At 39.0% G+C, this 26,764-nt stretch overlaps 1 protein-coding gene across 1 annotated transcript; it reads right to left on the minus strand.

Annotated features, from left to right (window-relative positions):
* Window positions 1–16,505: 16,505 nt before the first annotated feature.
* On the minus strand, window positions 16,506–17,018 carry LOC133780311 (uncharacterized). The gene has a single exon (XM_062220129.1). The coding sequence runs from the start codon at window positions 17,016–17,018 to the stop codon at window positions 16,506–16,508; it is 513 nt and encodes a 170-aa protein (XP_062076113.1).
* Window positions 17,019–26,764: the final 9,746 nt, after the last annotated feature.

Below are 26,764 nucleotides of genomic sequence, written 5' to 3' on the forward strand. Positions count from 1 at the left end.
GGATCCGAAACCCTTGGGAAAATGGAGTGTTGGAAATATGGGGAGCAAACGGGTCGAGCTCCTCGTCAGAGTCTTCAAATCAATCGTGTTCTTGCTCGTTTTTCAAAAGCCTAAAGGCCTTTTCAGGCTGATCAATTCTTTCTTGGACTGGGTTCGCGAGAGGTACTGTCTGGAATCGGTTGTCATCGATCACAATTCCAGGCTCGCGCCTCCGTAAGGGATCTTTACGCTTATTCAAGCAATCCCTCAGGTCCAGATTTATCGGGTCAACATTACCCCGACTCTGATTCAGGTGTTCTCGCAGGTCGGGGCGATTTCTGCGGCTTCAAATATTTTTACGACCTCGGTCATGCTTGCTGACCGACCTGGTATCTCCAGAGTCGTCGCTGGTAAAACTTGTCGCATAGTTATTTCGAGATGGATTTCTTCCATGCCGCCTCGTCTCCGCCGTGCGAGACCGAGATGTTTGTCTTCTTTCTGATGGGGTGCCTCTCCGCTCCTGGAAAGCTTCCCCGTTTCCTTGTCTCCCTCCCGTACGCCTTTCGCCCTGATCTCGAACTGGTTGAGCATTCCTGCGAGGGGGCGAAGGATATCTTATTGGTGATGGAGGGAACCGTATGGGTGACGGTGGCTGCCATCCATTTCGCGGCCTAGACGGTCTGGAGTTTTCCCGAGATGGGTTGGTTGCATTTGGTGCGCTCCCAGGGATTTGAGTCAGAGCCTCTGCAGGGGCTTGGTTGTTCTCAGTTCCCGCAGGTACTTCCATAGGTGAATTAACCGGGGCCCTAGCCCGAGTACTTCTCTGGGGCCTAGGGGGAACGGATGGCTCTGCTGGTGCCGGAGGTTGAGCCGGCCTTCTTGTGGCAGCATCTTTCCGTGGGCGCCCACGGGGTCTACGGGGAGGAACGTGTACGTCCCTTGGAGGAGGGGCTTGGTTTTCACGTGGAGGCGGGGGCTGAGCCACCTGCACCTCTGCGGCTATCCTTGCCAACTCCTCATTCCGTTTGTTGGCCTCTGCCAACTATTGTTTCAGTTGCCGGTTCTCAAGTTCCACAATGGGAACATACCGCTCAGGATTGTAATACATATCCTCATCCCTTGGTGGAGCAGGTGGTCCCCGAGAATCGGAAGATCCACTTCTTTCTTCGACATCTAGGTTTTCCATTGGTTGTTTCCCAGGACGTCTTGGGTAATTCTCTTCAGGAGCGTTCTGATTATTAGTGGCCATGACTTACTCAGGGACTGAATGCTTAAGGCTCTCAATGAAAGCACCAAACTGTTGACGCCGTTTTTCGTCAACAGTGAAAGAAGAGCACGTAAAAAATAATCAGTAATGGCCAATAAAAATATGATAATACAAACACGATTTTTTACGTGGTTCAGCAGTTAAATCTGCCTAGTCCACGAGTCTTTGTTATTAAACTCAAGATGATCTCTGAAAATTCTTCAAGGATGAATTCTTCAGAGTTTTCTCTCAAGATCACAAAAATTTGGTCATTTACAATGGTGCATGACCTCTCTATTTATAGAGAAGGTTTCATAATACTATCCCACATATTTCGGGTAGTTACTCTTTATATGCAAATAAATTAAATGACATTAAATGCTTGTAATCCGATATAAAAGGAAACGTCCCCTGAAGACCAGTGGGCGTATAACTGATCAAATAATATCCCTTGATTGTAGGGGATTTACTGTAATAAATGTAGACCGCGTCTCTTATAGATGACTCATTAGAATATTCAAAGTTATTATCCTATATCACCAAGGCCCTATTCTCCCAGGTTTCCTATTGACTTTCGAGCTATAACATCTCCAGAGGCCACATGACTTCGAGCTCGTACGCGTGTCAGGCTCGGAGCCCTTGATCCGAGGTCATCCTTGAGAACAGATGCACCTCGGGGCCTACCTTTCGAGCTCGTGAGGATTTCGAGGCTACCATCTTCGAAGTCGTCTCTGCTTCGCAAGCTCGATGTTTAGATTTCGAACATATTCCAAACTTTACGAGTTCATTCATTATGAATCCAGCTTTCGAGGTCACAATTCTCATGGCTCGAAATCTGGGTATAACAAGTTCAGCAATTAATTCTGCCTAGTCCACGAGTCTATGCTATTAAGATTTGGAGTTTTCCGGAAATTCTTCAGAGATGAATTACCCAGAGCTTTTTCTCTAGAAATCAGAAATCGCCCCTTTGTAAGTGGTGATTCCTTCTCTATTTATAGAGAAGGTTGTAGAATTTATTCCCACATATTTCGGGAAGATATTCTGTATATCAATTGAAATAATGATATTAAATGCATTATCTTCTATATACACGGAAACGTCTCATGAAGATCGGGAACGGATAACAGATTAAATGACACCCCTTAAACATTGGGATTACACAACAATAAATATGTTCACATGTAATGGACTATCCCAGGTGATTCATCAGATCTTCGAGATCAACAAACGGCATTGAGTCTGTCAAGACTTATGGGTCAATCACGAACTTGTCACCCAACTTCACGCTATGCTCGGGATAGGTAGGTACTGACGAGGCTGTCACCCGAGCTCGAGTTATCTCGCCTGACGACAATTGATGAAAAATATATTTAAGTGTCATGCCATTGCCCATCGCGAGCTCAGAGAATATTCGAGGTTACACATCCTCGAGGTCGTTGTTTTACTTTAGAGGTTTTATGGCTGGACTATATGATGTTTTCATACATTCCAAGCTCACACCTAACGAGCCTAGTTTTTGGGGTCATAACATCTTATCTCGAAATCTGGGTGTAACAAGAAATAAATTAATAACTTAATTGTAAGAATATTTATGAGATACTACATTTGATTACTGATATTACTAAGAAAAAATAGAAAAAATCATAGTGTAGACGGTAACATACATGTATCAACTATTTTTAGTTTATAATGTACTTCACAATGTCATTTGGTGAATTTGATGAAGAAAAAAAACTCCAATCATATGATAAGAAAACAAACTATCACACAAATATACAAGATAAACAAATAATATGTATGTCTTTATTATTTTTAAATAAATATAATTTAATTATTTAAATGATCATAAAATATTTTATTTTTATTAATTTTTTTGTTTAATTTTATATTTGTTATAGTTTTTAAATTTGGCAGTAATAACAAAATAATATATATTATATGTTTAATATAATATTAAGTTTAAGATTTATTAAATTTTATTTAAGTAATAAAATATATAGTTTTGTTATTTTTTAAATAATTATCTTTGGAATATTCCGCTAAAATTAATGAAAAAATAAATAAAAAATCGTTAAAACAAAAAATTTATGTTATCTACACACTTATTATATAAAAGATATATACATGCAAGTAAAATAAGCAGTTGTTTGACAAGGCCAGATGGAGGGAAAGAGATTGAATTATTAAGACACATTTATAAGCATGTATATACATATATATATATATATATAAATATAAATATGTATGCATGGGAAATAAGCAGCACAGCAGTATACATGTTCAAACACACTTTCTCTTTATTTGGTCTTCCATGGATGTGATGGCTTTTTTTTGCTGTGAAATGCGAGACTAGAGAGTGATGCAACGGAGTATGAGAGAAAAGGAGAGAAAGAGAAGTGTGATTTTTTTTATTCTCTTAAACATTGCCATGTTTTTTTTCGTTTTCCCAGTACAAATACTATTTTTCGGTAAGTCTTATTTATTATATACTTTTGTCAACAAAGAAAAAGAAAATGCTATGTTTCATGTCCTCAAAGTCTTGAGCTGTCAAGAAAAAATAAATTAAAATGTCACTAAATCTAATTTGACATCACATACCCTTTAGCCAGATGCATATGTATTATTTAACAGATTTTAAAACGGAAAATGGATGAAAACTAACAGTTGCCAAAAGCTAAATAGGTTAGGGATTTAATTACCAAACAAATAAGATTGGGGACTTAAATGCCAAATGTAGGTGAGGTTGGGGATTTTAGATGCAAATAAGCCATAAAATTATCTTTTTAGTTCACGTGGCACTTATGCTCACTATGTCATATTCTCAAGCGAGCCGAGTCTTTAACTCGAGTCCAATTTTCAATTCACATTACAATAATAAAGCAAAATAATGAAAAGGGTTTTTACCGGCGAAAATACCCAATGTTTATACGTTGTTCCACTTTTATACTCAATCTTTATTTTTCGTGGTGAATATACCCAAACTCATATGAACTGTGTCTCCGTCACTACTTAACCCCTAACAGCGTTAAAAACGCTTACGTGGCCAATTGCGTGTACAAACCCAGACACATATAAGTGTTATTAGACATTGAAGTGAACCAAAGCTATAAGTTGACTAGGGTATAGCTATCCAAACTGACACAAATAGCAACACTATTATTATTTGGCTACTTGAGAGACTGAGAAAAACAAATCAATGGAAGTCAGTGGCGGTGGTTGGTGGTGGCTCAGCCTCATCATTATCCCTTTCTTCCTTCTCAAATTCATTTACGGAAGAAGCCTAACCCTCCCTCCAGGACCCTTCACCCTTCCCATAATCGGCACCATCTTATCCCTCCACAAATCCATCTCCGACCTCGATCTCATCCTCCACAACCTCCACGCCAAGTACGGCCCCATTGTCTCTCTCCGCATCGGCTCCCGCCTCGCCGTCTTCATCGCCGACCATCACCTTGCCCATCAAGCCCTCATCCACAACGACGCCATATTCGCCGACTGCCCTTTCGCTCTCCCCACCACTAAAATCTTCAACAGCAGCCAGCACAACATCAGCTTCGCCAGGTACGACCCACCTCCTCCACCGCAACATCACTTCCGAGATCCTCCACCCTTCGCGGGTCAAGTCTTATTCTCGCGCTCGCAAATGGGTTCTCGATATTCTCCTCAAACGCCTCAAATCCGATGCTCATAGCGCCGCCATTGGTGTTCGCGTAATAGATCACTTCCAGTACGCCGTGTTTTGCCTCTTGGTCTTGATGTGCTTCGGTGACAAGCTTGAGGAGTCGAAGATCAAAGAAATCGAGACCGTCCAACGTCGAATGCTGTTGTCCTTCTCACGCTTCAACATACTCAATTTCTGGCCCTGTCTGACCAAAATTGTTTTCAGAAAGAGGTGACAGGATTTCTTGCAGCTCCGCCATGACCAACGCAGACACATATATGTTATTAGACACATATACGCTTACGTGGCCAATTCTGACCCGTGTCACCAATCCCCCATCACGGACTCCATTGTCTCCATTCTTGAAACCCTAATCCAGTGGGTCGACGAGATCCCACCAGCCCAGATGCATCGCAGTACGGAAACATCTCGTACAGGGTTTGGCAGGAGCGATTGGTGGAAAACAGTGAGACCCTAATGCTCTGATTCCTCCCCGATGAACTCTGATTTTGGGAACTTTTTTTTTGCAATTAATATTTTAAAGAATATGTGTCTAGGTTTGTACACGCAATTGGCCACGTAGGCATTTTTAACGCTGTTAGGGGTTAAGTAGTGACAGAGACACAATTTATGTGGGTTTGGGTATATTCACCGCAAAAAATAAAGATTGGGTGTAAAAGTGGAACAACGTATAAACATTGGGTATTTTCGCCGGTAAAAACCCTAATAAAAATAAAAAGAGGACAAAATAATGTTGGGTTTGCTTTCACTTAGAGAAAATCCAATGGCAAAAGTCATTTTGGTGTTGAACCAACATCAAAATAATAAAATTTTAGCATCATAATTTTTTTTTCTATTCTAATTACAGTAGTAAAAATTACACCAAAAAGTATATTTTCTAATAAAATATAATATTTTTATTATTTTAATTCATATAAATATAATGAGTATATATTTATGAAATTTTATTATTATAATATTTAAAAAGTAAAGTAATAGTTTTTGTCGTGATATATGTTATCCCCATTTCCTCTTAGGGTTTTGGGCCCTCGCCCCGGCCCACGGTCAGAGGGACCGGTTCGGTATTTGGGCCCAATCCGCGGACTACGGACTGGGCCTGTGTAGAATGGTCCGGGAAGTACCTCCGGGTTCATGATTCGGCTCGAACGGTCCCGGCACTGTCCGGAGTGCCCCGGACCATCGCGTCCCGCTCCCGGGCCCAGAATGGTCCGGGCCCGAAGTAAACGCAGCGGGCCCATGGTAAACGAACCTGGACCGCCTCATCCTCAGGCTATGGGCCAGGGGTCCAGGACACTGAAGCCGCCTCATTTCGCGTGGGTCTTGTCCCCCCACTTTTCACCTGCAGAAAGGGTCTCCTTGGGATTGTCTGCTGGCGTGTCAGGACTGCGCAGCCAAGTACTCTGACCGGTCTTGTCCCCTGAATCTGCCTCGTGATTCGAAGTGGTCAGAGCCAAAGTGCCGTTTTGTCGGGAGAATGCTTGCATCTCTGGGTAACTAATTGGGCCTGAGCTGGTTTGGGTTTGATGTACTATATATCTTGTTAGCTCGGGCCTCTACTAGGAAGGCCCCCTGTACACGTATTTCAAATGGGCCCGGGTCAGGCCCGGCCCAAACCTGATGTCCCCCTCACTCTATAAATATAAGTTGTAATGCAACGTAGAAAAGGGAGAGAAGGCAGAAACTCTGCTCAAATACAGTTAAACAACTCCATTGTAAAAGCTTATTCTAGCTCTAATACAGACTTATATACAGACTCGTGGACTAAGGCTAGTTAACGTCCCAACCACGTAAAAATCTTGTGTCGATCCTCTATTCTCTTTATTATAATCAGTAAATATCCTACTTTAAGATAGTTGCCGAAAATCTCGGTTAACAATATACATTAGGGCAACTACAACGTAACATTAAAACCTCAAATTTGTAGAGATTTGACACCAAATCTTATTCCAACCCAACACTATAATCTGCAGCATATATCATGCTATCTACAGTAGCTCCTCAAATTTGAGGTGACACTATAGATAACGGCAAAATTTTGTTTAATATATTTATTTACTTTTTGAATATAATAATAATAAAACTTATTAAATATATATACATAATATAATTATATGTTTTGAAAAATAATATAGTAATAAATATATTATATTTTATTAGAGAATATATATTTTTAGTGTAAATTTTGGTGTCAGATTGGAATAAAAAAAAATATAGCGTTAAAATTTTAAGATTTTTGTGTTAGTTCAACACTAAATATAACATTTATGGTTGGAGTTAGCCATATCAAATTTGTTGTGCTACTGTAGTCCACACCATATCTCACATCAAATTTGCAGTTTCGTTGGATTTTATATACCGTAATATCATCACCAAAATGGTGTTTTGCAGTCCTATTAGAGCAGCCATTAGGCCATCTCCAATCCATAACACCATATATGATGTTGCACCAACACCAAAACTAAGGAATCTTAACATCATATTTTTTTTCCATTCCAACCATAACACCAAAAATTACACCAAAAAGTATATTCTTTATTATTATATATTTTTTTAATAAAATAGAATATTTTTTATTATTATATTATTTTATCATTCTTTTAACTAATTAATCCATTAAGTAATAATGATATTATTAATTACATGAAACTTATATCATAAATATTAAAACTTGAAAAATTATATAACATGTTACATTTTCCTATTTAAATATTACGCTACTAAAATAAAATACATTCAATTAACTCTAAAACATAACACACCCTTGAAGTATTAATTAAATTAAACTAATATTCCGAGTTAGTATATTCGTCCCACAAGTGTTCAATTAATGCATTTCGAAGTTCAATATGAGCATCCTTATCTTTGATTTTTCTATGTCGAGCCAGAAATTCTTGAAACCGAGCATCGTCGTCACCCACCATCTCAACTTCTGGATTTGGCACTTCAAGTCGTTAATCAATTGGTGTATTAACGTTGTGTTCATCTTCTATTATCATATTATGCATAATAATACATGAAGTCATTATATCATGTAATATCCTCTTATTCCATAGACGTTGGTCCTACCACAGTGGCAAATCTTGATTGCAATACTCCAAACGCACGTTTGTAATGCCCCGGATTCCCTAATGTGGTTTAATGGCCGGATTAGTAGGTCGGGAGGGCCACAATTGTTTAATTATGCCATTAAATGTGTTTATGCATGTTTATGAGAATTATATTATAATATAATGTTAATTGTATGCATGTCGATGATATGTGTTGAGACCACATTATGATGTGGGTTTGTTCGAGCTATTCGGCGTGAGACGATCGTAGAATATTGATTAGCGGTTTAGTCACAACAGGTTTAAGTGTCGAGACTTGGGTTGAGTCTCGGGGTGATTTTAATGATTAGAGCGTTACCGGGTAATAAAGGGTAACAGGTTGTGAATTATTGGTGTTTGAGATTATTGAGAATATCGGGAATTGGAGAGCGTTAATTATGATTAACGAGATAGGAGGAAAGTACCAAATATGCCCTTGGGAGCCTTTAGAAAGTATTAATTGACCTAGGGGTAAAATGGACATTTCACCCCTAGGATAGATATACCCTTTGTTAGCTGAAGAAAGTAGTGGAAAAAAACAGAGTATGCAAAAGAGTTCTTCCGTACCTTCTTCTCCTCACCTTTCTTTGTGGTTTTTGAACCAATTTTGAGGATTCAAGCTTGGGAAGCAAGCCTTGGGAGTTTGGGAGTGTGTTCCACCATTGAAGACCATCATAAGCCAAGCTTTGGGTAAGTTTCTAACCATGGTTTTCTCTGGTTTGCCCTGTTCTGGTTTTATTTTGCAGCTGAGATTTCTAGGGTGAATTCATGGTTTTGTTGAGAGTATTGGCTAGGTTCCCATGCTTGTGATGTTTGGGGTGTGTTAGAATGGTTTTTGGGTTCATTTGGCATCAAGAATAGGATTTGGAAGCTTGGAGATCGAGTTAGAATTGAAGGAGTTGAAGAAGGTCGGTTCAGGGGAGTTTGGGTCTGGAGGTAGCGCTATAGCGCCCACCCCAGGGCGCTACAGTGCTCCTCAGGAGGCTTTCTGGCACTTGGGTGGTTCTGAGTTTAGTGCTAGGGTGCTAGGGGTTGAGCACTGTAGCGCTACCCTATTCCTTCTAAGTCCCGTTTTGAGTGTTTTTAAGGGTTTTTGACTTGGGGTTTCAATCCTTAAGGCCCGGGATCGAATCTACTCACCGTGTGGGCATGTTTCGAGGTCCCGAGGGTGGTGCTTAGGTTAAGACCCTATTATTGTGGATTCTCATTAATGGAGGTTATAATTGGTTGTGATTAGGTAACCCCTAAGGAACTAAAAGATCGATCGTTCTCAAGGGTTGTCTTTATCATACTTCTCGCTCGAACTTGAGGTAAGAAAACAGTGTATGAATACAGTTGTACCCTGTATAGCTATATGACATGCATGGTTTGATATTGAGGCATGTTGGTTGATATATGTGGACATGGATTGCATATTAAATGCTAGTGAACGCTGATTACCTGATTATGGCACTTACTAGTCAGGGACCGACTTTAACGTTGATGATCACGCATTGAATAGCTCCATGGCATTAATGCGGGACCGACCCTAAGGTCGAAGAACTTATAAGCGCTTGCCTGGTCTACGACCAGACGACTATAGCCAAGGTATATGACCCCGGTGACCGTTTGTCACATGGCTAGGGGACGTTGTCCATAGTTTCGACTCTAGAGTCGTGAGGAAGGATATGTTGGTGACCAATCACCATGCACCTGTCTTGAACAAACTTATGAAAGAATCACTAATCAGTTAAGCCCTGGTGACCCTATCGTCACATGGCTAGAGGGAGCGATGCTCATTATTGTGACTTTTGGCTATTGTCATCTATTTGTTTGGACTGATAGTCCTGAATGGTTATTATGACCGTTGTTGATATTATATCAAGCTTTATTGTGTTTTCTTGCTGGGCCTTGGCTCATGGGTGCTATGTGGTACAGGTAAAGGGAAGGAAAAGCTTAACCAACCCTGAGTGGAGAGATTGGGCGATGTAGTGTACATATTGGGCCGCTTGACCGCCACGGTCAAGGAGTTCTCAGAGGGACTAGGGGGTTTACCCTATTTTTACCGCTTAGGCTGGCGGGGACTGTAAATTTGAAACTGTAGCGACTCTTTTGTATTACAAACTACTTGTAAACATTTTAAAAGACTCATGAGCAGTTTATTTACTTAATGAAATGTACCCTTTCCTTTTTACTGGTTTCTTCACCTTAACCCGATAACAGCACTTAGATCACGTTTTTAACCAAAGGACTCGGGTAGCGAGTCAAATTTCCGGTTCACCGTAACTGTTCTGGGGTAACCATGGCGTTACAATGTTCCACATCTTTTCTACATGCTTCTTGTTTTCGAGCAAATAATTGTTTTTTTGGGCCAAGTGGCTCACGAATGGTTTGAACAATAGTAGACCATTTTGGATTTATACCGTCAGCTAAATAATAACCTATATTATATTATTTCCCTTTAATGACATAATTAGTGGGTGGAGCAATACCCGCAACAAGATTAGCAAAAAGATGAGATGCCTCCAACACATTAATATCATTGTTAGATCCTGGTAGACCAAAATATGCATGTCATATCCAAAGATCATAGTCAGCTACAACTTTAAGAATAATAGTCGGATATCCACTGCGACCAGCGTATTGTCCTCCCCAAGCCGTAGGGTAGTTTTTCCATTTCTAATGCATACAATCTAAACTACCCAACATTCTTGGAAAACCTCGACATTGGCTCATGAATGGTTTGAACAACAGTAGACCATTTTGGATTTATATCGTCACCTAAATAATAACTCATATTATACTATTTCCTTTAATGACATAATTAGCGGGTGGAGCAATACCGGCAGCAAGATTAGCAAAAAGATGGGATGCCTCCAACACGTTAATATCATTGTTAGATCCTGGTAGACCAAAATATGCATGTCATATCCAAAGATCATAGTCAGCTACAACTTCAAGAATAATAGTCGGAGGTCCACTGCGACCAACGTATGGTCCTCCCTAAGCCGTAGGGCAATTTTTCCATTTCCAATGCATACTGTAACGCCCTGGTTACCCCAGAACAGTTACGGTGAACAGTGAACCGGAAATTTGACTCGCTACCCGAGTCCTTTGGTTAAAAACGTGATCTAGGTACCATTAACAGGTTAAGGTGAAAAACCAATAAAGAGGAAAGGGTACATTTCACTAAGTAAATAAACTCCTCATGAGCCTTTTAAAATGTTTACAAGTAGTTTGTACTACAAAAGAGTTGCTACAGTTCCAAATATACAATCCCCGCCGGCCTAAGCGGCAAAAATAGGGTAAACCCCTAGTCCCTCTGAGAACTCCTTGACTGTGGCAGTCAAGCGGCCCTGTATGTACATCACATCGCCCAAGCTCTCCACTCAAGGCTGGCCAAGCTTTTCCTTCCCTTTACCTGCACCACATAGCACCCATGAGCCAAGGCCCAGCAAGAAAACACAATAAAGCATGATATAATATCAACAATGATCATAATAATCATTCAAGACTATCAGTCCAACAAATAGGTGACAATAGCCAAAAGTCATAGCGGTGAGCATCGCTCTTTTTAGCCATGTGACGATAGGGTCACCAGGGCTTAATCGATAAGTGTCTCATTCATAAGTCTGCTCAGGACAGGTGCATGGTGATTGGTCACCAACATAACCTTCCTCACGACTCTAGAGTCGAAACTATGGACAACGTCCCTTAGCCACGTGACAAACGGTCACCGGGGTCATATACCTTGGCTATAGTCATCTGGTCGTAGACCAGGCAAGTGCTTATAAGTTCTTCGACCTTAGGGTCGGTCCCACATTAATGCCATAGAGCCATTCAATGCGTGATCATCGACTTTAGAGTCGGTCCCTGACTAGTCAATGTCTCGAACAGGTAATCAGCGTTCACTAGCATTTAACATGCAATCCATGTCCACATAAATCAACCAACATGCCTTAATATCAAACCATGCATGTCATATACCTATACAGGGTGCAACTTTATTCATACATTGTTTTCTTACCTCTGGTTCGAGTGAGAATATTATATGAACGACCTCTGAGAACGATCAACCTTTAAAATCCTTGACGGTCACCTGGTCATAACCAAATCATAGAATTTATCAATAAAAATGATAATTGAGGGTTCCCAAACCAAATCCCAGCCCCCGAGACCTCAAATACTACCCAACCGGGTACTAGGTTCAACCCCGAGGCCTATGGTTTGAATCCCTAAGCTAAAAACCACATTTTAGCAAAATTGGCCTTAAGGACCGCGGCCCCCCTCTTCTGCGCCACGGCGCGCCCCCAAACAGGGAGGCTCCCCACCTGCCAGACACCAAGGGCCGCGGCGCACCCCTGCTGCGCCGCGGCGCCCAGCCCAGTTCAGCAACAAAGTCACGCACGAACCAGATTTTTCCCCTGTGCGATTCCCTCTCAAACCAGTCCTTCAAATCCTCAAAAAACCTCTTCCTAACACACAATTAAACCCCAAAATAACTCCCTTAGCTCACTCACATCAAACCCCAATCAAACTAACACCAAAACCCCCTTTGTTTCTCACTTCCCACATCAAAATCCATTAAGTAAAAACTAAAACGAAAACAGAGTACCAGCTGTGTTATATGACCAAAACTCACCTTGAAACTAGCTTTAAACCTCCCACACAAGCTAACACAAGTGCGCCAACCCAGCCTTTCAATTTCCTTAGCTTGATTTCCCACCAAGAACTCAAAACTCTCATAGGAGAAGTGAAGAAGATGATGTACGGGAATGAAGGAAGCAAACCCCTGTTTTTGCTCTGTTTATTCTACGGCTTTCTAAGCCACTTAAGTCACATATATCCTCCCAAAAAGACCAAAATACCCTTTTGTCATCCTAAGCCTTTTAAACCAACTCAAGGGCAAAATTGTACATTCCACTAAACCCGTTAATTATAATTAACGCTTCCCAATTCCCGCTAACCTCAATATCCTCAAACAACAATAATTCACATCCCGTTACCCTAAAATCCCCGGTAACGCTATAGTCATTAATAACACCCCGAGACTCACCCCGAGCCCCGAGCTCAAACCTGTTATGACCAAACTGATAAATCATGTTTAAAGATCGTCTCATGTCGAAATACTCGAACCAATCCACATTATAATGTGGTCTCACAATATATCATTATCGCACATACAAATATACAATTATACCCTCAACGGGCCAAATTACCAAAATACCCCTGTAAACAAATGTGGACTCACATGCACGCATTTAACATCATATTATAGTATAATTCTCATAAACATGCATAAACACATTTAATGGCATAATTAAACAGTTATGGCCCTCCCGGCCTACTAATCCAGCCATTAACCATAATAGGGAATCCGGGGCATTACACATACAATCTAAACTACCCAACATTCCTGGAAAACCTCGACGTTCACCAATGCTAGTAGCCTTGTAACATCATCAGCATTAAGTGATCGAAGATAGCGGGTTCCAAAGACCTCAATAACAGCACGACAAAATCATTTCAAACTTTCCAAAGCAATAGATTCTCCTATTTTGATGTACTCATCGGTAGCATCTGCCAGTACACCATATGCCAACACTTGAAATACGCCTGTTACTTTTTGTAGACCCGATAACCCGAGCTTACCGAGTTCATCTCTTCGTTGGATGAAGTAATTGTCATGCCTTTGTACAACATCATAAATATGAAGGAATAAAGCACGACCCATTCAGAATCTTCTGCGGAACATCGAGGCAGAAAATCGAGGGTTCTCTAAAAAATAGTCATTGAAGAGATTGCGATGAGCATTTTCTCGGTCATGGTTGACTACTATATGACCAAGAATTGAGCTCCTGTGTGACCTTTCATTATTTTGGTGTTGAGCGATGCAAAAATTATTGTTAGCAGTAATTTGACTTACCACTTGCTTTTCTAGATCATCATAATAATCATCATCATCATCTGAAGAAGAAGATGATGTCAAATAAGATGAACTACCATAATGAAAATTCATCTTTAATCCACGTTGATTTGTATGTGTTGTTGGTCTACATGAAGCCCATGTTTTATAGTGTAGATATTCATTGTCTTCGAATTTCAAATTATTGAAGATAATAAAAGATACTTGTAGCATTGTATTGTCATGTCGTATTTTGTCTTTAAATTTCAAATTATTTTGACTTAAGAAAATATACATGTAGTATTGTATTGTTACATCGTATTTTGTCTTCAGATTTCAAATTATTTTGTCTTAAGAAAAGATACTCTAGTATCAAATTTCAAATTATTTTGTCTTAAGAAAAGATATCCGTAGCATTGTATTGTCACATCGTACTTTGTCTTCAGATTTCAAATTATTGAAAGTACGAAAAGATACCGTAGCATTGTATTGTCATATCGTATTTTGTCTTCTATTTCAAATTATTGAAGATAAGAAAAGATACTCGTAGCATTGTATTGTCACATCATATTTTGTTTTCAAATTTCAAATTATTATAGATTACCTGTAGCATTGTATTGTCACAAATTAAAATAAATTATATCTAAGGTCATTTATAAAGTCCACACTTTCATGTCCAAATGTGAAGGGGCGTATTAAATGTGAAAAAAAAGTCTCACATGGAAAATATACAGGAACAACAATATCCTTATTAATGAAAGAGTTACTCTACTTAACACCAATGAGTTTTCAAATTTTTGGAGACCTTCGTACATGTACAAAAATGATATTTTTCAAAAAAATTAAACCTTATTATGTGGGGGTCCTAGGCACAAGCGGCTGCGCTCTTTTTTACAAAGAAATATTCTCATTGTAAAAGGCAATGAAGAGCACTTCAAATGACTTTAAGAACTTGTATGCTTCCACACCAGCAAAACTTTGTACTCTTGTAACAAAGAATGCAAACACCAACTTCGTAAAGGTGCAAGAAAAGATATGTGCATACACAACTTCCACAAAACCATTATACATTTTTATGTGACATTGTTATTTTAATTTGGTGAGATTCATCTTAAATATAATTGATTAAAAAAATATTATATTTACACTCTAAAATTTAGTAATAACACTCTATTTTATTAAAAATTAATATATAATATATATTATTTTTCAACTTATACTCACATTTGTTTAATTTTTTTCTTTTCAATATTCTAAAAAATACATATAAATAATATATATTTTAAATATTTAAATAAAATGAAAACAAAAAAATATATAAAAACTTGTTAAAGAGTTTTTTTTTTCTAAAAAATTATACACTATTTAAAAAAATTATGAAAACATAATAAAATAAAATTATTGAAATTGAAAAAAAAAGTTAAAGATCGTAAAAAAAATGTTAAAAATAATTTTAATAATTTATTTTTTTAAATTAATGTAATCCCTATATATATTTTTAAGTACAAATATAATGAATAAAAAATTTGTCACATAGTCCGGATGTGTAACATATTAGTGTAAATTATGCATGTGTGCATACATATTATTATTCGTAAAAGTATAAATACTTTATAAATGATTTTAATGTAAGCCGACATTTGTATGTTTAGGGAGCTAAATGTCAAATTGTACTATAATTAATTATAATCTACTATATAAGTCCTTTATGGAAATTCGAAGGATCTTTTAGTGTAATCACCTATGAATCCTTTTCATTTAATTATATTATTTTATAATAGTTGACTTATTGACGCAAATTTTTGCAAACATTATTTGTATTTTATTAATTTTCTTTTAATTATATTATTAGTTTATGTCAGTTGACTTATTGAACAAATAGTTTGTAAACAATTTCAAATATAATATTTTATTATCAGTTTTTCGATTATTTTTATTGTTTCTTTGAACTCATCGAATCACTAACAATCTGATAATTAATTTTATAATTTAAATTTTTTTGACCAAAATTAAGTATAATGTATTCTTTTATTCTATTTTGCAAAACTTAATATTTGAATTGTCATTTAACAAAATACAAAAATCGACTAGTAGCTTTTGAAAAACATTTGATCCAAAATGTTGTTTAACTTTTTCTTTTTCTCTTTAAAAAAAAATGGGCAATCACATCTTAGTTTTTTTTTTTCGCCTTTTGTAATATGTTGATGTTTATACTATCTAGCAATATAATTATAAGTTATAAATATCCTATGTTTTTAGCTTAGTTTCTTTTTACCCCCACCCACGAAGTTTTGTGGCTGAAAAACGATGGTTATGTTATTATTTTTTAAAATAAATAAATATTATATTTGACACCAAATTTTAATATTTTTTTTAAAGAAAATTGGTATCGTTAAAACTTCTCATAAGCAAAACTCACACGTAAAAAGTTCAAGAAATGAAAAAGAGTGTCAATTAGATTTTATTGATATTAAACATAAGTCATACAAATAGGCTAGATACAATAAGGAAATCTTGGCCACCAAACAATATTATGAGTAACATTCAAAGTATGCTTAGCTAAAGCATGAGCTACCACATTCACCACTCTAGAGCAAAAAACTGAAACATTACATCAAAAAAATCATTTCAAATAACAATGATATCTTGAATAACCAAGCCAAGAGAGGAATCAAGAGAGATTCGATTATTAATTTCGTTCAACATTGACTTGCAATCAAATTCAATGATTATAGAAGAGTAATCCAATTGTCGGCATAATCTTAAGCTATTAAGGATAGCAATAGTCTCGACAAATTCAGGTGAAAAGGTAGCAGTAGAAGACCACACTGCCAAAGCAAGAGTTTGACCTTGGGTATCACGAACAACCACTCCAAAACCCGCTAGCCTTCTTGCTACATCAATAGCCGCATTTACGTCAGCTTTCACAATTCCATCAGGCGACTTGCACCATTTCATATTCATGTTTTTGCTAGTATTACTCATAGGCTGAATCGCTTTAGCAACAACATTTCCATTTGCTTTTTGATAAGTCTCCAAGTAATCCAAAGACCAGTTCACAGTAAGTTCTATACTAAGAAGAGAATTTTCATGAACTTTTTTATTCCTCCTATGCAAAATGCGCCAAAAGAGAACCAACATTTATTCCATTTCTTTTGTAGATAAGCAATGAATAATCTCTAAGAGAAATGCATAGAAATTCGTAGAGTTGAGGTTTAAGGAACTTAACTTGATAGGACAAGCCTTACGAATATCAGTTGAGGAACAACCCCATAATTAAGGTTGGCAATATAGGTCACGACACGATACCATGACTTAAAAACGACACGAAATTAGCGGGTTTGGATTTAGTATAAACAAGTACAGGTCAAAATAGGTTAAACCCGATTAGACACGATTAAATTTCAGGTTAAAACCATATTAACCCATTAAACCTGAAATTGACTCGTTCAACACGATTAAGTATAGATTACTAAACAATTCATAAATAGCTTAACTTAAACTTAACCTATTTATTAATATATTTATGATGTGCTTATTACATTAATTTAAAAATTAAAAGAATAAAATAATACTTTATTTTGGAGATTTTATGACTATATAATGTTGTGTTTTAGTGTATGATAGAATATTAGATCTATGACTAAGATATTCTATAAATGGTATAATTTTCTTATTTAAAGTTTAAAAAATAAAACTAATAAAATACAAATAAATAAATTATAAAAATGTTCTTTTTCTTAATCTAAAAAAATCTCTTACTTATTTCTATACTAGGTAAAAGCAAGGTGTAATGTACATTTGTTTAATTTTAAAGTTGTAAACATACTTATTCAAACATATATTTATTTTTATTATATTTTATTAATTATCATGTAAATTTTAAATAAATAAACAACATCATAAAAATAAATAAAAGATGTTTGATATAATGTATGACATAAATGTATTAAAAAAATTAGGGCAAAATATTGTCTATAATTTTAATAAAAGCTGGTTCATTTAAAAAAAATACATATATATAATAGAATGAATTACAGTTCTATAGTATATATACATATTTATATCAATAATCTCTATATATATGACATCTAAATACAATATTGACATAGATATATATTTACATGACTACATGACATATATATAAATTACAATAATATTTAAAAATAAATTAATAATAAAATAAAATAAGAATAGAAAAAGTCATAATGTAGAGTAGTATACATGCATCAACTATTTTTAGTTTGTAATATATCTCCCAATATCCTTTGGTGGATTTGATGAAAAAAAAGAATTTCAATCACTTGATAAAAAAACAAACTACCACACAAATTTATAAGATAAAAAAATGACATGTATGACTTTATTATTTTTAAATAAATATGATTTAATTACTTAAATTATCATAAAATATTGTAAAAATATCATATTTTAATTTATTTTTGTTTAAGTTTATGTTTGTTATAGTTTTTAAATTTGGCATTGACACAGCAAGATATTATATAATATATGTTTAATAAAATATTAATACTATATGTAGATTTTTAATTTAAGTTTGTTGCTAGTTTTTTTTTTTTTTAAAGAAGTTTGTTGCTAATTGTAGATGTGATTTCCTACAATTGATTAGACGAGCACCAGCAACCTGTCAAGAACAAAGGGAGAGGCGAGAGTTCGATTGGGAGCACCGGTGGGATGTCATCCAAAGGGACTTTGACGCCCAAGTTAGTTGGGTTGTAACGAAAGCTAATTGAAAGTAACAAAACTATAACGAAAATAATGATATAATGATGGATGGATGAGTAGTAGGATGGTCGGAGTGACGATGGCGACAATGGCGGGACTGAACGACTAGGTCAAGTCCGGTGAGGTTAGATTAGACTAACTAATTCGACTTGCTTGACTGGATCGCCTGTAGAGAGAGAGAGTAGCCTTTGTTTCAGTAAGAGAATAAAGTATAGTGAAAAAATGGTTATCTGATGTCCCTTCTCAATCCCTGATGTAACGCCCTACTTCCTTAGAGCTGTTACTAAGTGTGCAATCAACTCGCTAATCGAGGTTTTAGGTCAAATAGTGTAACTAAGCCATAAACAGAGGAAAAACTTTTTAAACAATTCCATTTCATTGAAAATCATAAAAGTTTAACACTTGGGATCCCGAAATACAGTTTAGAAATATTTACAACATATAAACTGAACCAAGTCGATTAAACGACAAAATCTAGGTTTATTTACAAACATCTCCCAAAATCCACTGGCTGGCCAAACATGTACACGCCGCTTCATGCCTGCTGCACTCATAGTTGGTTGGCTTTCTCCTTGCCTTTACCTGCACCACAGAGCATCTATGAGCCGAAGCTCAACAAGAAAACAACCCACAAACAAATAACATATGCAAAACATACACCAAGTATACAAACTGGTCATCAATAGGCTAAACACATACAGCCTAGCCGTCCTAGGCGCTTTACCAGGCCCTGGGTTCGGGGTCTACACCGAGAGGATATCCCAGGTATCCTTTAGGGACTCGCCCTGGCAACTCGCACTCTACGTGCTCAACGCTGCTTCTGGCCCCTTGCCGTACTCGGCCTCGCACTCAACGTGCCTAACGCTGTTCCCGGCCCTTTGTCGTTCTCGGCCCTTGCCGACCTCGGCCTACACCGTTCCCGGCTCTTGCTGATCATTCACATAATAGCACTCATAGCATATTAAACAAGTACAGAATACTAGCAAATACAATCAAAGGGGCTACGCCCTGCAATTAAAACACATTGGACTCAGCCCTGCATACAAGCTCTATGGGAACAAGGGTTTTCTTACCTGAGTCCCGAGCCCTCTGAGCACCGATGTCCTGAGCACAGTCCTCTAACTTGAGCCTCGCCGAAACCCTGGTCACAACACATTAATATATCCATCCATCAAGTTCTAATCCAATAAATAACTTTGAGCCATAACCTTAACCTCTGGGACCTTGAATTCTATCAATTCGGGTGATAAAATCCATCCCGAGCCTTAACCATTGAGTTCCCGAACCTAAACACCCTTAAAAACGCAAGCTGGCACTAAGAGCCGCGACCCGACCCTCAAGCGCCGCAGCTAGCCTCGAATCAGAGGCTAGCACATCCCTAGAGCACACACGGGCCGCGGCGCGCACACCAAGCGCCGCGGCACGCCTCTAGCATCTCGGCCTCCCATGGCCGCGCGCGCACACGGGCCGTGGCGCGCCCCTCACCTCCAAACCCAGATTTCTCCATCATCTTTCTGCATTTTCCTCAAGCCAATTCACCCAAAACTTAGCCAACAATCCCAAATAATCAACACAAACATTCCAGCTCAATATCAGCATCAAAACCCATTAAAATCTGCTCCAAAACTCAACTGAAATACCCAAAAACAGATCAAACTTAACTAACATGCAACCTCTAACAAACCAACAGTAATTCTAAACACAACCTTTAATAATTAAAGCTTACCCTTGCTGGATAAAGCCTCATAACCAATTCCCTATGCTCCAAGATTCAAGCTCCCTTGAACTGCAATCCCTTAGCTTCAAGTTAGTTTCCCCCAAGTTTTCCTTGAGTTTGTCTAAGAGAGTGAAAGAGAGAGGAAGATGAAAGCTATCTTCAGCTGAGAAGGAAAGTGTATGTCGGTTTCTCCAAGTTTCCCAACTATTCCTCTACTTTGTTTTATTTAACTTAATCTATGTGGTTACCTCAAGGCTCGGGGTACCAAAACGTCCCCGAGGGCAAAATGGCAAATTTCCCCAATATTCCCTCCTAGACATTCTATCCTCAAATATATCTCCAAATATTTATTTTCACAACCTGATAACCCCATAGCGCATCTAGTACCCAAATTACCCTTCGACTCGCCCCGAGTCGGAATCTCAACCCTGTTGTGACTTTCTGGCTAACCGCTCCCCATGACTGTCTTGGATCGTGCTGCATAGACATATCACATATATATAGCATTTATCACATTTATACCCCTAATATCCAGGCGGGGCCCACATGCACATTTAACTCAACTAAACATGCATCATTATCACATATTCACATAAATCCACATATTAACATATTAAATCATTTATTGCCCTCCCGACACACTAATCAAGGCCCTAAGCCCTATTAGCAAATTCGAGTCGTTACACCTGAGGGTTTTCTTTATAGTCGTTCTATTCTTTTCGTTCTCCCCTCGTCTATCTCGTCCGTCTGACCCATTCTTAGTGGTTACCTCCGATTTTCATGGGAAGAGGGGCGTGTATTTTGATTGCTTCAATGCCCCTGACTGACTGAATGCACCCGGACTCGGGCCTAGGTACCAGCTAGCTCATTTGGATGGCTAAGCCCATTTACATTGGTTTGGGGCCTTGCTTATTGGGCCCGACAAGCTAGTCTGGCTGCCTTGTTGGGCTTTAATTGTAGACAAATTTTGTCCACTACAGTTTGTCCCCTCACTATCTAGTTAGAATTCACTCTAACTAGAGAGTCTATAATGTCGAATTCTAAGCACCATGGGACCTTAAGGCTACCTGGCCAAGCAGGGTGAGTGTCCAAGTAGCCAAGTGTCCGAGTGGCTTGGTGGCTGGTTGGGCCGAGTAAGTCGAGTGGCTAGTTGGTCCGAGTGGCCTAGTGGCTAGGTGGCTAGGTGGTTGAGTGGCTAAGTGGGCCAAGTGAGTTGAGTGGCCGAGTGGCTGAGTGGGCCGAGTGACCAGGTGGTCGAGTGGTCGAGTGGCCGAGTAGGTCGAGTAACCGAGTGGGCCAAGTGGTCAGGTGGCCGAGTGGGCTGACTGGCCAGGTGGGCGAGTGGCCGGTTGGGCCGAATAAGGCCCCAAACGAGCCGAATTGGAATCTGGCCGATTGGGCCGAGTAAGGCCCAAAAAACAGTCGAGTGGCCAAGCAGGCTAGGTGGCCGAGTGGCTTGTTGAGACGGTCGCATGCGTAGGAGAGATGACCTACACGGTCGAGTGGCTCGCCTATTTGGCCAAGTGATCTGTCTGACTGACTTGTAGAGACTTAATTTATTCAATAGGCATATCTTGTTTTAAGGGTCCTTTCAAATTGACTAACTGGTCATGTTGTAATTTAATTGGTATAATAGTTTGTCTATTTGATTAATATGAAATATTTGCCTTGTATATCTTTGATGTTAGGTTCGTCTATCTGACTGATTGTTGATAACTTGTTTTTTCTTAAGTGTGTAATGAATGGTCTGTCTGACTGATTAATGAGTCATTTGGTGGTTCTTACTTGTGTGTCTAGTTGAATGTTTTGAAAGCTAATGTAGCTTCGTTGGAGAATCAGATGTTAGTGATTTGGCTGGAAGCTGAGATCCACAGTTGTGGCATAATGGCCAGTGGTTGGTAAGACTGATAGCTGGGATGTTTCTAAGTACATCGCGAACTTTGAGGAATTAGAGAAGATGATGGCTGAAGAGACGGCTCGGGCCGAAGAGTTAGCCACTTCTTTTGGCGTCATGACTACTCATGACCTAGTTGTGGATGGCTGACTTTTCCTTTGTTCAAGTTCTCTGTTGGGGGATGACTGAGTTTATCCCATCTTATGTATTTTTAGTTGTTGTATGGACTTTTTCTTATGTAGTGTTGTAAACACGAGACTTTTTCTATTTTTTTGTTGTATCCTGACTGGTAGTAGCTTATGTTAGCATTCTATAAGTTGTTGTATCGGATGTCGGTTGGCTGTATGACTTATGAAGTATTAGTATCTTATTCTCCCCAATCTAAGTATGAAGTTACTTAGTCAATTTATACTTAGATTTGTTATTGATTTGTTCGTAGTATATGTAAAAAAAATTGGTTGTGATAGGGGCTGCGCTCTGTGGAGCTGCCTACATACCATTTGCAGGGATCAAGCCCAAATGTAGTTCTGACACTTCCGGCATGACAGTTTCAGTATGTAGCTTGAATGAAGATCCCGTGAGATTATTGATGAAAGAAAATGAAAGAAGACTGGATTGAGTTAAAAGTGATACTGTTTTAAGTGGATAATGTTCCAGCTGTTGTTGATTTCGCGTCCCTCTTTAGTTTGTAGCTTGTATGCTCCATGTCTGACTACCTTTGTGATTAGGTAGGGACCTTCCCATGTCGGGGCGAGCTTACCTACTCCTGCTTCCTTAGTATTCTAGAACACTCTTCGTAGTACCCAATCTCCTACTTTGAATGTCCGAGTGCGAACGTTCTTGTTGTAATGTCTGGCTATGTTTTGTTGACAGGTTGAGACTCTTAAGAGTGCTTTGTCCCTTCTTTCGTCGATGGTGTCGAGTTCATGACACATGTTTTCCCAATTTGCTTCGTCTGTCTTCAACTCATATCTGGCTGTCAGAACTTCACTCTCGATAGGGATGACTACCTTCATCCCGTAGGCTAATGAGAATGGTGTTTCTCCGATCGAAGTCCTGGTTATGGTTCGATAGGACCATAGGACTCCTGGTAACTTGTTAGCCCATCTTCCCTAGCTTTTTCAAGGCACTTCTTGATGTTGTTCATGATAGTCTTGTTGGGTGACTCTGCTTGTCCTTTTGCTTAGGGATACCTTGGCGTGGAAAAGCTGAGCTTGATATTCCAGAATTTGTAGAAGTCTTGGAGGTCGAAACTGATGAATTGAGAGCCATTTTCCATCACGATCTCTTTTGGTACTCAAAACCTGCAGATTACATTCTTCCAAATGAAGCCCTTTACTTCTTTGTCTCTGACTTGGTGGAATTAGTCTGCTTCGATCCATTTGCTGAAGTAGTCAGTTACTGCAAGCATGTACACCTTCTGTCCTAGTGCGGTTGGAAGCATGCCTACTATGTCCATCCCCCATTTCATGAATGGCCAAAGGGATGTGATTAAGATATTTGAGCAAACCGTTGGAATTTTTCGCATCGTCTTGCATAGTCGGAGGAGTCGGCTCGCATAATTGGCCAGTAGTAGCCTTGTGTTAGGGCACGGTGCGCCAAGCTTCGTCCTCCAGAATGGTTTTCGCACTCTCCTTCATGCAACTCAACCAATATGTATTTGGCCTCTGCAGGGTTAATGCATCTCAAATATGGACCAGAAAAGGAACGTTTATAGAGTTTACCTCATATAATAGTGAAGCAGGCTGATTGAGCCTTGACCCGACATGCTTCTGTAACACTCCACGTCACTATGGCTGCTTCCTTGAATGATGACTGGCCCTACAAATCAACACGAGTCTTTCCAGTGTGCTTTGTCCTTACTTGCATGCTTCCTGGGAAAATTTCCAAGGAGGTCACCCATCTTGAGATTACTCCAGGTCAAGCAAGCTTAACTTTGAAGTTCTCAAGTGATGGGATACCGAAAAGAAGATGCATCTTGTTGGCATAGGTAGTACCCTTCAATCCATTTAAGCCATCTTCAACTGTGTAGTCTCATACCTACACAGTCTTAGAATCATCACACTTGACCTTCCCCAAGCGGTGTGGGATTGCACAGCTTTACCCAGTCTTTCCCTTTACGGATCACAGGATTCTGACTGTCACAACTTCGTTCTTATCTTCGGGAACTATGTCCTGCTCTAGGTACTCGACTATTGGAGTCATCAACGTTTGGTTGTTGGAGATGTCACTAACTTGCTATTTTTCACATTTCCAGATAGTTGGCCATTGGAGATATACTATTGGTATCATCTTGGGGTCGGTTGTCTGGATGGAAGATCCAAGGTTTTCTAATGCATCTGCATGGCTGTTCTCCCATCTTGGTACTTGGTTGATAGTGAACTAATTGAAGTCCGGCTGCAACTCTTTGGTCTTGTTAAGGTAGGTTGTCATCTTGTTATCCTGAGCCTGATAGCTACCTTGCATTCGGTTGAATACCAACTAGGAATTACTGAAGAACACGATCCTTTTGACTCCCATGTCTTTGGCTAGTCCTAGTCCAGCTATCATTGCTTCGTATTCGGCTTCATTTTTGGTTGCTTTGAACCCTCATTGGACTGCTTGTTCGATTACGTCACCTTGGGGTGAAGCCAGGACGAGTCCGAGTCCACTTCCTCTAGTGTTACTTGAGTCGTCTACTTGCAACTTCCAGATTTCGGTTGACTGTCCCTCGGTCAGACAACAAAGTTCTTTTTCTGCCTACACATGCATGTTAGGTGTAAAATCTGCAATCAAGTCAGCTAATGCCTGAGATTTTAGGGAAGTATGTGGCTTGTATGTACGTCGTACTCGCTGAGCTCTACCGCCCAAAGTCTGCCTAATAGTTTCGGTTTATGGAGGATTGTTTTGAGTGGGAATGTGGTCAGGACCGCTATTGGATGGCACTGGAAGTATGGGCGTAGCTTCCTTGTTCCGTGGATGAGTGCTAGTGAAAGCTTCTCCAGCTGGCTATATCGGGCTTCTGCATCAAGCAAGGCTCTGCTTACATTGTAGACTGGAGATTGCTTGCCTTCCTCTTCTCGGACTAGGACCACGCTAACTGCCATCTCGGATAATGCTAGGTAGATGAATAGTGTCTCATTGTCTTTTGGCTTTGAGAGGAGAGGCGGTCTGGTCATGTACTGTTTTAGTTGGGCTAGTGCCTCTTCACATTCAGTTGTCCACTCAAAGGTATTTGATTTTCTTAATGTATTAAAGAAGATGTGACATCGTTATGAAGACTTCGAGATGAATCAGCTGAGTGCTACGATGCGTCCAGTTAACTTTTGTACGTCTTTTATGCATGTTGGAGAAGGTATCCTTTGGATTGATTCTATATGTGCTGGATTAGCCTCGATTCCTCTTTGAGTTACTAGGTATCCAAGGAATTTTCCTGCAGTTACACCAAAAGAGCATTTAGTCGGATTCAGTTTCATGTTATATTTCCTAAGAATGTCAAAAGATTGTTTTAAATTACTGATATGGTCTTTTACAATGCGGGATTTGACGAGCATGTCGTCAATGTAGAATTCCCTCGTCTTCCCCAGCAAGTCGACAAACATCTTGTTGACTAATCTCTGGTAAGTCGCTCCTGCGTTCTTCAGTCCGAATGGCATGACCTTGTAGCAGAATATGCTCAAGTTGGTCATGAAGGCTGTCTTTTCCTGGTCGTCTGGATGCATCAGGATCTGGTTGTATCCTGAGTATGCATCCATGAAGCTTAGGAGTTCATGACCGGCTGTGGCGTCTACCAGCATGTCTATGTGCGGTAATGGGAATGAGTATTTTGGACACGCCTTGTTGAGGTATGTGAAGTCGATGCAGACTCGCCATTTCCATTCTTCTTCTTCACAATGACTACGTTGGCCAACCAGTCGGGATAATGCACCTCCCTCACGAACCCATTATCAATGAGCTTTTGGACTTATTCGTTTATAGCTTTGTTCCTTTTAGGGGCAAATTTTCTTCTTTTTCCTTCCTTGGTGAGTAGTCTGGATCAACCTGCAATTTATGGACAATTACTTCGGGGTCAATTCTAGTCATGTCCGCATGGGACCAAGCAAAGCAATTATAATAGGCAGATAGAGAATACATGAGTTTAGTTATGATGTCAGGGTTCAATCGTGATCCGATTTGGACTTTTTGGTATGGGAAGTCCGGATGTATCTGAACTTCCTCCAGCTCCTCCACGTCTGGTTGGTACATCTGGGAGTCAGTCAGTCTGCCTTGCTGTAATTGCTATAATTGAGCGGGTTTGGCCTTCATGGTAGTCTGGTAACATGCTCTTGAGTCCTTCTGCTGGCCTTTGATTTCTTTTTGTAACGCACTAAAATCCAGGGACCGTTACGATGTGCCTTTTAAAACAATGCTAAACTCGTTAATCGATTCATTTGGCCATAATCGTGTAACTAAGTATGTTTAGCGGTTTAGGGATTAAAATTTTTGGTTAAGATATAACGTTTCATTAGAACGTTTATTGTATACATTGGGATCCCAAAAATATAATTCAAAGGT

This window comes from Humulus lupulus, chromosome 1 (genome assembly GCF_963169125.1).
Source record: "Humulus lupulus chromosome 1, drHumLupu1.1, whole genome shotgun sequence".
Taxonomy (NCBI): domain Eukaryota; kingdom Viridiplantae; phylum Streptophyta; class Magnoliopsida; order Rosales; family Cannabaceae; genus Humulus; species Humulus lupulus.

What these genes read in the sequence shown, in the direction of transcription:
- LOC133780311 (XM_062220129.1), bottom strand. Translation starts at nt 17,018, where the DNA reads ATGTTGGTTCTCTTTTGGCGCATTTTGCATAGGAGGAATAAAAAAGTT.